General features: G+C 48.9%; 2 protein-coding genes across 2 annotated transcripts; one reads left to right on the plus strand and one right to left on the minus strand.

The window, feature by feature from the left end:
* Positions 1-96: 96 nt before the first annotated feature.
* flbA (developmental regulator FlbA) lies at positions 97-2,513 on the minus strand (the record flags this gene model as incomplete). Its single annotated transcript, XM_040941673.1, has 4 exons — positions 97-243; positions 302-489; positions 545-1,673; positions 1,758-2,513. 4 exons carry the CDS (start codon positions 2,511-2,513, stop codon positions 97-99), a joined length of 2,220 nt encoding a protein of 739 aa, XP_040797376.1.
* Positions 2,514-11,549: 9,036 nt separating this feature from the next.
* On the plus strand, positions 11,550-12,244 carry BO72DRAFT_246610 (uncharacterized protein). Its single transcript, XM_040939979.1, has one exon. The coding sequence runs from the start codon at positions 11,673-11,675 to the stop codon at positions 12,141-12,143; it is 471 nt and encodes a 156-aa protein (XP_040797377.1). The 5' UTR covers positions 11,550-11,672; the 3' UTR covers positions 12,144-12,244.
* The last annotated feature ends 2,229 nt before the right edge of the window (positions 12,245-14,473 follow it).

A 14,473-nucleotide genomic window follows, 5' to 3' on the forward strand; every position in this document is an offset into this window, starting at 1 on the left:
CCTCGCTTGGAGATATTCCAATACAAGCTGGTGTTGATCCCAATGATGAGGTAGTGATTAGTGTAGCCCCACGTTGGTCCATTTTCAAGGTTCGACTCATGGGCGCGCCGAGCGGCTTGCCGAACGCTCCGGTACCGGAGCCGGAGTTGGAGAGTAAGACCGCGGGGCACCAATCAAGTCCACATCGTGCTCCTGAAGGATACTAGCACACTTGGGATCGCGAAGGAACTTGGGAACCGAGTCCTACGAAATGTTAGAATTGATTGGTGAAGAATAAGTATTGTTTCCGGTGTGAACTTACACTTGACATCAACTTGAAAACCGACGTTTGAGCCATTTCGAACAAATGTACCACCTCTTGAAGACTCTTGAGCATGGACTCGTCGTCACCCACAGCCTTGGTCATGCGGCTGGCAAGGCTGTTGCGCAGGGCGTGATCAATGTTCAGCTCACAGGGCGAGCCAGGGGCCAAGAACGCGTTGTACAGACCTGCACAGATTAGTATCATCAATCAATCAAGACCTGTCTCCGAGAAATAGCTTACCGTATGCCGCAGCCAAAGTCTCCCGTACCGAGTCCGGCCTCCGGAATGTGCCGACCTTCTCCGCCTTGTGGTAAGCCGACGTAAACTCGGACACGTCGAGGTAGAAAGACAGGTTTTCTTCGCAGAGTGAAAAGCGCAGGAATTCGCGGAAAAGGAGTCGTAGAGCTGGATCGTGTAGAATGTGGTTCAACCGGGCGTTGTTCGAGTCTCGTGGGATACCCCGACTGTCGTACATCGAAGTGTCACGAGCCTTGTCCCGTGCAATCCAGCCACATACCCTCTGACCCCGTTCGGTGATTCCATAGATGGCATTCTTGGAAGGTTGAAAAGTGGCTATCGAGTCGTCGGGCAGAGTGATGAACTGGTCTTCTTGCAGCATCATGATTAAACCGTACTTGACGAAAAGCTCGGCAATGAGGACGGTTTCCCGACGCTCAATTGTCGTCGAACAATCCATCAACCAGTCGACCGCCGCCTTTCCTGTAAAAGTGTTGGAAACAATCTTGTCCTTGATCTTGCGCTCCTTGGCCATCTTCACGCCCACCAATCCGTTCGAATAGTCACTCAATGAATCGGAATCGGAGGTCGAAATGCTGCTCTTGACATTAGGGCCATCCTGCCCAGCGAACCGGCGGAAAATCACTTCGATGGTCGCTCGATCGTGGGACAGCTTGTCGGTCTCGGAATCGCGCTCCAGGTTGACAAGTTGCATTGTGTTGCGCGGCGATTCCAGAACATCGATCACATGGCGCGCAGTGATACCATTGCGCTGACAGAATCTCTGGAGAATGTTGATGCCCTTGGGTGTGAGCTGGTACAATGCGCCCTTGAGAGGGAACAACTGCGATGCCTTTCCGTCTACGGACTCAATGAAGCGAGCGTCCACGAAGCGCTGACATACTGAGCGAGCCATTTCCTTTGCCATGGAGAATGTGGTGGTTGTGGTGGTAGTGACGATACGGGAGGGGTCCTTGGGGTCTGGCATGCGGTTGGATTGGGAAAATTTGAGCGATCCCAGGTTGTTGATGGCCTCTTCTGAAGTAAACGAGTGATCATATTTGGTGAATCGTACACGATGCGAATCCAACTTCAAACTGACCATCAGGGTCGAGAACAAGTCCATGAAATCCTGCAAACATTGCCGGTTAATCTCTTGGTCAATTGCTTGAACGCTCTGTCAACCACTTAGCGCGCATTCTGCAAGAAAGCTTACCTTGGTGAACGGACGATCATCCTCCGTCATACGCAACAGTCTCGAAGATGTCTGATGCATTTTGGCGGGAGGTTCGGGAGTTTCAATCTCCGGTAATTGCTGGAGGGGGGAAGGGATACGCTGGATAGTGTGACGTCGTCTATCGACGGAAGTCGTCGCCTGATCAGTCACAGCGGGGAAAACGCGGTTGGTGACGGAATCAATGGGCGCAGGGCTGGATTGTTCGCTGCTAGCACTGCTATCCGACAATGGCGGGGTCAACGGTGTAGCACCAGGCAGTTCACTGATGCTGACCTGCGAAGCCTTGCGCGAGTGCTTGGAAAGACTTCCAGAAGATGCAGAAGGCCTAAGCGGATAGTTGGGGCTTCCGATGGCAGATAAATTGGCGAGAGCACTGGAAGTCTTCTCTCGAGCCAACGCAGCAAATGAGCGACGATTGCGACGAGAAATTGATCCGATTACCGAGCCAGTGAAACCTGTTGAGAAGGGGTTGGTGACGGAAGACGAGGCAGCGGCGGAGGAAGTTGTGCTGGTGGTTGTGGTGGCGGAATGGGAATGGGCGGGAACTGCGGCGGGCGCGGAGTTCTGAAGAGCAGCAGCAGAAGCAGCAGAAGTAAAGGAGGAAGTGCGATTGTGATCCGGGGAGGAGGGAACCGGAATAGGTACGGCAGAAGATCGGGAAGGCTGAGGGTAATGAAGGTGTGAGGAAGGAGGAGGAGAGCCTTGGTTGAAAGGGACGGAGGATATGGTTGGCATTGAATAGTGCGAACCAGGCGAGTGGGAGGAGAAGAAGAGGGGGAGGGGGTTGTATGTATCTATGTAAGGTTGGAGCAGGAGAGAAAAAAAAATCAGGAAAAAAAATTAACAAAAAAAAAAAAAGAATGGAAAAAAAGAATGGAAAAGGAAAGGGAGGAAAAAAAGAGGGTCAAGGGCAAAAAGAAGGGGGGAGGGTGGGAGAGAAGAAGTGTGTGTGTGTGTGAGTGAGGAAAGAAAAGGTGGAGGGGTGTGGGTGTGGCTTCTCTTCTGAATAAGGAAGAGAAAACAGAATATTATTATTTTCTCCAAGGAGATTTTTTTTAAATAAAATTCATGAAACAAAAATGCCAAATCTTCGAAAGATAAATTTCAAGATCTTTTCTTTTTTCTTTTTTCTGATCTTTTCGATTCTTTTAGGAAATCAATGGCTTGGCTTTTAGGCAGGTATCAGTACCAGCAGTCAAAACATTACTCACTTTTCAAAGTGGGAAAGGAGTACAAGGAAAAAAGTGAATGTCACTGATAGATCCCTTACAGTTCAAAGAGAGAGGAGGAGGAGAAGAAGAAGAAGAAGAAGAGTAAAGAAGTGAGCAGAGAAAACAGGGAAGAAGAAGGGTAAAAGAGTAAAAGTGAGAGTAAGCGTAGTTAGTAGGAAGTAGTAAGAAGTTAGTAACTGCTAAGGTAAGTAGTTAACTACAGTACGTACTTTAGTTAGTAGTTAGTAGTTGTAACCTTAGCAGTGCAGCAACAGCAGCAGAAGAATAGCGAGATGGCGCACGCAAGAGAAGAATGGGCAAGAAGGACCCCAGGCCCAGGGGTGTGAAGAATCAGGCCTGTCAGTCTTTGACCCACTGTGCACGCGGACGGTTTCATGCACCAGACAACGTGGGCCAAGGGCAAAGGTGGATGGATCGTCCTTTGGGGCGATCAGAAAGTGAGCCAGCCAGTCCACCTCCTCCGCCGCCCTTCCCTGCAGAGTCCGTCGTCCTGAACCCGTCCAGTACCAGTCTTTCACATACCTTACCTACCCGCTGTGACGGCAGTCGCCGGAAAAAGCAATACCACCGATTGCTTACTGCTGTGGTATTTTTTATGCTTCATTACAGATACAGCTAGCAATGGAACAATTAGATGGCAAAGAGACTGCGCAGGGTTTGTTAACCCGGTTCCCATTCCTCATTGTCACTCCAAATGGTGGTGGTGATGGCACTGCTGCAAGGAGGATCCTTGAATGCTTCCCCTCCCCTCGGGGCCATGAGAGACAGTCAATCGGAGTCGGAGTCCTCCGTCCGTATGATGGCCAGCCCGTGGATGACCCTCTCCCAGCAATTAAGTTACCAGTCACGTACCATACAGTTCGAATACCCGCTACCCGCCTTTCGACCTTCAGCTCAAGCGCTGGGAAGCAACGTCGGATGATCATCGGTTTCACATAGATATCCCCAGTTTCTGAGAGTCCCAGGCATGTACACTAATTCTGGGGACAATTGGCTTCAGATCGATCAGTGGGTGTCAACGAGGATATGCATGCACATATACTGGTGTAGATACTAATAGATGCAAGATTCATCCTACTTGCTGGCGCCCTACCGATCGTCATCAAACTTCCGTGGTATCTCTTATCATATGACGAGGAGTCTCGATGAGATCAATCTCCCGGGCCTCGCCTGGAAGATTTCCTAACTCAACCTAGAACGGGAGCTGTCTTCTTTGCGTTGCAGCCTGAGAACAGGCTGATATGTTTCCCTCCATCATACACTTCGGGTGATGTACCTATCCACAAACTGTATCACAACTACTGCGCGAAGATGGTTGATGTAGATGCATCATCAGCCGGGGGGGGGCTTCAACTCCGTTTGCCTTCCCTTTCGGGTGGTTCTGAAGGATTACTCTCTGGGTAGGTACAGTACTGCCCTGTACAGGCATTACAGCAGAATCCAGTATCGATCGTCATTTCTTGAGTCATTAGCTTCGAGCCGGGAAATCCCCCAGGCGATAGCAGCCATTCAGAGCGGCTCGTCACGAATACTCGCAGTAGAACTCTTGCCCACTATAGACTAGTGTGCCACTAGGACCGAACAGTACGTTGCTAGAAGCCACTGACTGCACCTGCTGCTGTTGCTGCTAAGAATGAATAATGAGTGAGAATTACATACCCTACCACTTACAGACAGAATACTCATGCGTATATACGGAGTACCTTGTCGGTATTTCCCCACCCCCAAACCAGACCACGACCCATCCAGCTACTCGGCTTGGCATGATTTTGGGCCATGGACAAATTACCAAGATAGGTAGAATGTTCTTGCCGTCGTTGCAGTGCCTTTTGGGGGTGGTTGAATTTGGGCTGACCTCCTCCTTCCGTCCGCGCCTCCACCCTCTAGGCTTCTTATCTCTACTCTTTCCCTCCTCCCTTTATATTGGGTCCAATGACTTTGTTATGATCCTCGTGGATGATGATCCATTGACGTTTATTTATCCTGTTGACAGCGCTATTAGAGCTGTAGGGGCACCTCACAGAACTGTTGGTCCTCTGCTTCGTAAGATGCTCTTCCATTCCCACGTGGGTATCCGCTCAAGCCCAAACCTTGTTGTCTTGAACAGGACCAAGCGAACCAAGCACTTTCCCTGATGCCGATCAATACTTGTGTGTTGAGTGGAGCCTCAGGCCAACAATTCCTTATCTGGGGGGATGTAATCCATCACCATGTACAGTACGCGGGCTAAAGTTCTGTGGCTCCTCCTCACTATTTGATGTGCTGCATGTGAGAAGTGTATCTCGAGGCGACAAAGCGTGATCGGACGGAATCGATTTCACGCCGAATCTGCCTCAATGATAATCTGTGTTTCTGTGGTCAGCCAGATCAAATCAAAAGGAAACGAGCAACAGACAGTGGAGAAGGGTTTCTTCCCGTGTGGCTGTGTCCGGCCAGCTGGCTCGACGCTCGTATTCTCGATCCCGCCAGGATTTCTGGGATTATCTAACATCGAATGATGATGCTCCTCGTTGCCTATGATGATTTGATGGCTGTCTCCCGCTCTTCCATGACTCTTCCAAGAGTCTTCTTCTTCTTTGGTGTCCTAGCCGAGACCCATGTTGGTTCCACGTGGACACACGTGGAGAAGAGCTGGCGGCTGGGTTGGGTTTAGTGTGTGTTGCTCAGACGGGCTTGGCTGTTGTCGCCCGTTGATTGGTCTCTTCGTGAAGCTGAATTGCGATTAATAAACAACGGGCATTCAACTTACAATACTTGATCATCGATGCTCTGAATCCTCAATTCTCAGGCAATTGCCGTGATCGTCCTCTTACAATCATTGGCGTAGCCCTTTCTGTCAACCGGGCGCCCGTTCAGATTGCTTTTACGGAGTACATACTTACTATCCACCCGTATTACATACAGGCATCCAGCCGGTCCGCAGAAGCTCACCTTAGCGCCGCGACTCCAGTGTCGTACGTTCTTGTTCCCCATCGCATTTGTCGACGGGAGTACGTACAGCTAGTTAACTTAACTTATGACATACATATCAAGGATCGTCCCCTTGTTATATATCACATACTGTTATCAAAGGTTCATTCTTCCGATCCACTACCCGGCCCATACTATCACACACAGCACGCTTGTCAATGGAACTGTTGGGAAACGCACTCTTTCCCTCCAGCATAACCGGGGTCCTGAGTCCTACTAAGAAGCCACTAAGGAGAGTTGATCCAATCGTGGTGCATTCTCTCTGTCGTAGTCTCGTCTATTCTAACCACCAGGCTGGAATACCTCAAACCGTCCGGCCGGGGGCGCAAATCTCACCCCAGCTCGGACGAACTCGGCACGCAGCCTTGGGCCAAGTCCATACGAGCTGAAACCACAGACTAAATCCTGCTGTTCCTTTCCAATACATGAGGCTCATTTGGGGAAGGCTAATGCGACGGAGCTATATCGAGCTGGAAGGTCTGATCGCAGCAGGATCGCATCTGACAGAAGCCCCCGGCCGGCTAGCTACAGGTAAGTCAGCAGCCTCTTCTCCTCAACAGCAATGTGAACTGCCCTGTCATGAGTCAATTAGGCAGTAACGATGACCCCATACCACACCGACTCCGATAAATGATGTGATTTCGAACCAGAAAACCGGACTATGTAATGTATGTGGTTGCCTTCTACGTAACGTTTATGCGACTGTGGACACCCGATCCATTTACAGGACACAATTCAGAAACATCATCCGGGGAGCACAGGCATAGAATTGGACTGACTACCTATAATGTACTGTGTACATATCACCAAGGTCGGATCATCTATCGTATCTTGTGACCTATTCTAGGTCTTGAGGTTCCTCTCCACATTTCCTCTTAATTTCCCTCTCCCTCACGAAGCGGTGAGCCATGAGCGAGGGCCTTTAGAATGGCGTAATCGCCTCGTTACTGCTTTGGGAAGAGAAGACACAAAAGATGGACTGGGTCCAAAACTGGGGCGGGTTTTTCTCTCTAGTTTCTAGGACAAATTGTGGATCAACAGAACCCGACTGGAAAGTGCGGTAAGGGCGCTTTCTGGGCCGCAACTGCTTTTTCATTCTAGCGTTGAAACTTGCGTACCCACCAGCACCCCACCACGCCCTTTCCTGTCGCTGTTACATAATCACTTTGTCCCTACGAAGTGTATGTAAGTTGCTATGTATAATAATGTATCAAGGAGGTAGGAGACGAGGATTCATCAGATTTTCTGGTCGACTGGCTCTTTCGCCCATCAACGATGCAGCTAATCCCCAATTCTACCGGTGTAGGCGGAGCGGAGGAGCATGGAAAGGGATTCATCCGAACCACGTCAGCTCGTCGGGTCTCGATGACAAGAGGGAGAAGAAGACAGCAAGGAAGGAGGATCGATTGCTTCTTCTTCTCTTTCTTCTACTCTCGCCGGCATGGACGATCATGGTCCTTCCTCCTGCATGAGTGACAGCGGGCAAGGCGAGCCCCAGCCCGTAAGCAGGTTCCGGCGGTAGGCATAGTATGCGTGGTTCCGGTTCCGCTTGCCTTAAGTTACTGCGCATACGCACCTCAGCTATAGCATTATTCTAGAAGGCATATAGAGACAGACGGAACGGATGGAACCACCACCTGTTATATGGAGTACGGAGTACTACATTTCTTGCAAGTTGCATTTGCCCGACGGCCCCATATCAACTCCTTCTCCACCATCATTACCACAAGCCGTCTCCATAAGAATGATCCCTGACCGCCACGCGAGAGACAAGAAAAAAAAAGGAAGGACGGGAAGACCAAAAGAAAAAAAAAAAACTTTGGAGGGGAACCTGACAGGGATGATGACACTCGCTGCAGTTACCCTCCTACTATTGGCAAGGCTGAGTCTAGAATCAATCATGGATGGGTGGCGCGCGTTCCCGGGTGGTTGGGAGAGGAAGGAAAAGAGACCTCCGGCTCCAGGCTCAGGCTTGTTTCAGTTGGTTCTAAAGTGGTTCTAGCGGGGATCTTGGCTGGCTTCTATGCTCCGTCGTGCGTGCAGGTATGGATGTCACGGGGTTGGGCTGGGTTTTGTCTGTTTCTTTGTTTGATTCGAATAGATGATATGTACGTGGCGTTGGGGTTTGTGGGATTGCCCGAAGTAAAAAAAGTAAAAAATTGCTGGAAACCTGTTGTTGCTATGAGTAGGTACTTGTAACTTGCAAGACCCTCTCTTGTCTCTCATGCCTCTTGAACTTATCTCTCAATTGCTGTCCGTCTTGTTTCTAACCTTTCTTAGTTTCAAGGCAGCCAATAACCATCAGGGCCCGGGGGCCAAGGACCCAAGAGTCAGTTAGGTTTGCCATGTGGCTGGCATTTGAGTCAAAATCGGAGAACGATGATTAAATCAATTAAAACGTAGAAAATAAAAACAAGAGCTCCGGGGTTATACGCCGCGGCCAGTCAGAATTAGGAATGGGGGTGTAGCTTTGGAAAATAGTGTTTGAAGTTAGGTTTGTAAGGGATCTGTGCGTATCTCTCTCCCGTCTCTATCCTTGACACGACTCTTTCTACTTTCGCTTCTAGCTCTTCGACACTAGACAGGGGAGGAAGAAGGAGGCAAAGCAAAGGCAAAAGGGGAGAGTTCTAGAGGATCCCGCCCAGCCAAAGTGCAAACCATCCTGTCGCCAGGATGGTAACCGAGTGCTTGGCTCTTGGCCGTCAGTCTGTCAAACAACTGGTAGCTAGCGGGTTGGTTGACAGGTCAGATTTGCCACATGGCTAGGTACAGTAAGAAGTAAAAAAGATAAACAAACTGCACACAAGGATTGGTGATTGGTCACCCCTTTTCTCCCTTGCTTGACGTGTCTTCGTTCTATGCTTCATGCTCATTCTGTGCGACAGACAGAAACATACGGATGCGGTAGTCATGCTGTCTCTTTTTCTCCCCACCATAGGTATCGATTTTGAACCCGCCTTCATGGGATATTCCAACTGACATTGAAACCTGCAGAGAACGCAGGGTCAAATCGTGTGATGATCCTCATCTCCCCTGCAACTCTCCCCTGACTTCTAGCTCTCTGGCCCTGTAGCCCTTTCCTTGGCCCATGGGAGATATGATACCGATCGACCGGCTTGACTTCCCAGGGTAGAGGGGTTTTTGGCTTTTTTACCTTTTTAGCTTCAAGTCCCCCGGGCCTACGTCTCCTCCTTAAGACAGTTAGACTAAATCCCGCGACAGGCGCCGAGCTGTTAATGCAATGCGACTTCCCGAGAGCCCCCCCCCCCCTTCCTCCCCAGTAGCCGGGCATGAATCCCGGCAGTTGGTTCAGGCTAGGGCTAACTGTATTTACCTAGTGCTAATACGTACTACCGGTAGGGTAGGACAGGAGGACAGGGATTATTGATTGAAGAGTCTAAGCCTCAACTGATTACTCAGGCCCGTCAAGGTGCTTGACCCCATGTCTCTGGTTTTGGTTTTGGCTAGCTGTGTATATAGGACTCAGCTTTTGATTTTGAGGAATTATTGTTGAAGCTGGTAGGCTAGACATGTAGAAGACATGCCTTTCTTGGAGTCAGTAGGTTTGGGGGGGTGTCAGGCTCTCGGTAGACCGTAGCTAACAACGGACCAGATTTAGACTTTCTGCTCTAGCGGGTGCTTGCAGTTTGTTGATTACTTTTCCTAGTCTGCTTCTTTTCGTACTGGAGGGTGATCAAGGATCGACAGGACTACGACACGGGCCTTGAGGGTAGAAGACGACTGGGTCACTGGGAGGGGAATATAGCATCCCTGCCAATGGGTGGAGTATGTGCTAGACTTGTAGTCCCAGGTAGGTGGTTGCAGAAGATGTTAGTTGGTATGGAGCAGATAGGGAAGCTAGTCGGCTGCGATAGTGCCATACTGCATTCTATGTATGATCAAATTGCGACGGCGGTAGTTGCGCTGTCAATCGCATGGGAAAATGTGGGACCTGCTTAAATCAATGCTCTACCGAATACCTTAAAAGAGAGATGTTGTATGTCAATCGGAGCTGAACTCGGTTACAGTCTGGCACCAACAAGGAAATTGAATGATGTCCGTACCTGATTTCGAATCCGTGGAACGGTGAAGGAGGTGACACCAACATCCTAATCGAGCAGGACTACCAAACCCTAGGCTCCTCAGCTGCAAATGATATCGCCGTTATACTCAGTATTCATCTCACTTCGGCTCAGATTACCCAGATATCGAAGCAGATGGATACAGCCTAAATACATCCGAGCTGGAGCGAAACGATCCACTTTTTCTTTTCTTTGTGCACTAAACTAGTTGCCCGCAGAAAACCAACAGAGGTTCTAAGACCCCAAAGAGAGCGGTCAAAAATCAGAGTCGATAATCGTCCATTCGCCCCAACACCAACGCCGCACGGGGCAAAAGACTGAGAACGGAAAAAGAGAAGCGGTCAAGGAAAAATCTGGATTGGGCGGGGTGGGGGAGAGAGCGTAGTGGATCCCCAGACTTTGCTCTCTGGACCTTGGCAGTTAGTGGGGGTGGTTAAACTCTGTCGGGATTAGCTTTGATGAACAGTTGTTTTTGGTGAGATGGAAAAGGTATCCACTCGATTTCTTTCTTTCCTTCTTTTTTTTTTCTTTTTCTTTTACCGACAATCATATCGCGGGATATGGTAGGTGGAGTGTCGAGGCTCAAATCTCTACCAGACAAAAAAAAAAGATGACAGAAAAAAAAAATTGGATGATGCGGGTGCCACGTGGTGGGCAGGTTGAAGAATGACGAAAAAATAAATGCAAACTCATACGAGTAGTACGACTGTGTGTGAGTTGTTGTTATGTCATAGATTACAAATGTCTTGGCTCTGGTGGAAATGTTTTCCTCCATACACTGATGGAGGGCCTAGATGGGGGTGTGTTTTCCTTTTACTTCATGGTCCGCCGTGTAGAGGACGACGACGCCGAAAGATAAGGTACGCACCACGCAGGCTACGGCAATGGCAATAACTTACTCGCCCCTTGATTGGAATGCCGAGGTACAATCTACTTTTTCGCTGGGAGGTAGAGTCCAACTCCGGTACTACCCAGATCTACGGAGTGTTTGAGGGAGCCAAATCCGTACCTCTGAGATCTGGGTGGGAAAGCGAACGGGCGCGAGGCGGAAAAACCCGCCTTCGGGCCAGTGATGATCCTATATTAGACTTTGGCCGGGTTACTGCCGGCCAGCCCGTATTTGATATCAACTGGCGAAACATGGCGGTTGAAGCCCACCCCCTATGGAACAGACTCAAAATTGTAAACATGCGACGGCTCTACCACCAACCTGACGGGGCTGTACTGAACACAGGGGTACTTAGTAGTCCCTTCACATGAACTGAACCAACAGAGTCAAGAGGATGCACGGTCCCAATTGGACGACATCGAATGGTTTGCCAGTTCTTGCTTTTTTTGTTTCGGGAACAAGGCCCCGAAGGATTGGGATTGAGCCAAGTTCCTAGAATAGATACCAATCCCTGCTCGTTCGCGAACTATATCGGACGGAGGGTATGAGAGATTGGGCGATGCTAGTTCCAACAGCTTCAAATCCTAATCCAACCACCTCACCTGACAACATACATCGACTTCATGAAGTGACTCCGTGGTCTCACTATCGCGAGACATCGGGTCCAGAGGCAGACGATAGCTCGCAACACTCCCTCCAATCAATCTTGTAGGCAAGGAGAATGCCTTTAATTTATTTACGATGTGTAGATCGAAAGTACAGACTTACAGTTATTACGCAGCTAACCGCCCAATTCATTATAGTGCAGACACAAACCTGTGTGGACTTGACCCAAACTCAATCCAATTTCACTTCGATCGACGAAGCATTTTCCACCCCGTCTCATCCGTCAACAACGTGTCCTTTCCCAATCCAGGCAAAGCTCCATGAAACACACACACCGGTCCCAGAGAAAAATCGTCCGATTTGTATTCCATCGGCCCCATCCAGAGTTCCAGACAGAAAGGAAGGAAAGGGGTGGGAAGGGGGGGGCGACGGGAAACAGAAAAAGAAGAGCGAGAATAAAAAAAGGGCGAAGATCGGACCAGGTGGCGGCCGATCGCGTAGAAACCGAATGGAAGAATCATGGAATCCTTGGGTTGGGAAAAGCCATCCCTTTGGGGGGTGTGATACAGGCGCCATGATATCATAGATTGGAGACTAGCTTGACTCCGTATCCATGGTTGAGCAAAATGAGTTAATATACATTGGCTGATGGAGAACCAGAAATCAAGTATCAGGTGATGTCAGGTCTTCCAAATGGGGGTCAGCACTAGAAGCATTCTAGAAGGCTTCTGGAATACGCTAGAAGGGATTTTCTCTTCCTCCGGTGGATTCTTTTGCGCCCCGCCCCTTACTCCCCCCCTCTCTCCTTTTGACCCACACAAATCCATACTCTTTCATCCTGGCGTGTGGGGGTCTGTCTCATTGTTCTTGTTAGGGAAGGTTCGGCTCTGATTGTGTGATGTGTACGTGTGGCCCGATGGTTCATTTCGGACAGTCCGGAAGTACATTCCACACGTAGGTAGGTACAGTACAGTATGCCCATGTATGTGTGGGATGGAGACCTGTGAAACCCTCGCTTGATCTCCTCTTGTTCACTGACGGGCTTTCCTTGTTCGGTCGAGTCCGGCTGACCAGAGTTGGTTTTCAGGTACGGACGGGAGAGTTTACCCAAGTGACAGTTCTAACGGCGGCCCCGAGCATCAACGGCGGTCCCGAAGGTTTGCGAGGCATGGCAAGCTAGGAGGATCCTCCTCACATTTAGGAATGTCGCTTAAGCAAGGGGACAAAGTCTAATCAATTGTGTGGAGGACTTGGCGCCTGCTCGTTTCCAGCGACTAGATTTCTCCTCCGCTTTTGGCGCTTACGTCGTCTACAGGTTAATTGATTAGCGCACTTTTCTGAGGTATGGAGGGGTTGTGACCTGTCTGTTTGTTAGCGTTGAGAGGTTTCTGGAGTTGGGATTGTTTGATGTCACTGGACGATGGCACAGATCCGTTGGCATGTCACAATTACATTGTCCTAGGATGCAAGCCACCCAAAACGGGTGTCGCTTCCATCTCGGGACTATTGTTATCATTGACGACGTCTCCATACTGCACAAGAACCTGCATTCAAAATCGAGAAAGGGGTCACATATCGACTAGTTCCTTTGTCCACAGAATTGTGCACATAACGAGGAACGTGAAGGCGGAGACATCTGCTTCTTCTCGACTCGACTACTCCGTACTGACTCTGCCGGTCGTAATAAGTTGCTATATGGTCGTTTGGACAGATCGCACAATCTCGAAAGACAGATGCATTTCGGGCCTAGTTGCGGGGCTACAGCCTAGACATTAAAGCCTATCCTGAGAGATCTCCAACCGTAGGCGGCTTCTGCTATATAGATGTCAATAGCATCTCCTAGCAAGCCTCACGCCTGTAGTCACTTCTGCACATTTTCCTAGTACCCCTCGTTCTAAGTTTTGATAGATAGGATACACAGGCGTGGGAAGGCAGGCTTACGCTTAAGCTTCTATAGCGCGGAGTCCGAGGCATACGGACCACATAACATAGAGATTTATCATACTTAGCTACGAGCTAGTCGTCTCTAGCACATCGATTGATAGACAAGTAACTTAATAGTGCATAAGAAGCTCTTTATGGTGCTCTGAATATGCAGCTACTCGTGAAATAAAGTGCAAGATAAAGTTTGCTGGAGCAAGTGCTGGTGACTAGCGAGAGGGTCCCGGCGGCGCGACGATCAGATTGAGTCTATGACATGACTCATGAGATTCGACCTTCTTCAGAACCCATGTCATGTCAAGAAACTAGGTCTCTTCCCTTACTGGGGCATTGCAAACCTAGCAGCCCGTATAAAGAGAGTTTTCCTCGGAAAAGACACTCGACTCATTGTGTACTCCGTGGGAAATAGTGGAACCGAGGTTTACAGGAACCAGACTACATGTCTTCCCAACTCGAGCATAGCTAAAACCAAGCTTGATGAACCGTATACTCACAACTATCTCAGGTACTAGATCCCGCCGGATTCCAACCACATTACGCGAGATGTACATACATATCAGTATCTATCGATATCCCAGCCGACCTCTCGATCTTCTGCTGTGCTGAGTCAGCAGTTCTTTGGCAGAACCCCCGGCCCTCAATCATCATGACTAAAGCCAATTAACGTAATCGGTAAGCGAGTCGGCCATGTAAGCCAGTCGGCCACCTGTGTATTGTATATACAAAGCTGATTTTAATCTTTGAATAGTTCAACAATCTTAGAATATATACTTTAGAAAGTCTGTAATATATAATCTAAGAACTTAGTTAATATAATAAATCAGTTTATTTTCTTCTAAAATCTATTATTTACCAGTGGTAACTCTTTGATAGAGTGTAATTTCTGTAAATGATATAAATAGTGTATATTAAAGCTAATAAGGATAATTAAAATTTTTTATTCTGTGCATAAGAAGATTATATATATATAACTTT

Source organism: Aspergillus fijiensis (genome assembly GCF_003184825.1).
Source record: "Aspergillus fijiensis CBS 313.89 unplaced genomic scaffold BO72scaffold_61, whole genome shotgun sequence".
Classification (NCBI taxonomy): domain Eukaryota; kingdom Fungi; phylum Ascomycota; class Eurotiomycetes; order Eurotiales; family Aspergillaceae; genus Aspergillus; species Aspergillus fijiensis.

Bases quoted from the DNA above. Each gene is read 5' to 3' on its own strand.
- BO72DRAFT_246610 (XM_040939979.1), top strand. From the start codon at position 11,673: ATGCCTTTAATTTATTTACGATGTGTAGATCGAAAGTACAGACTTACA.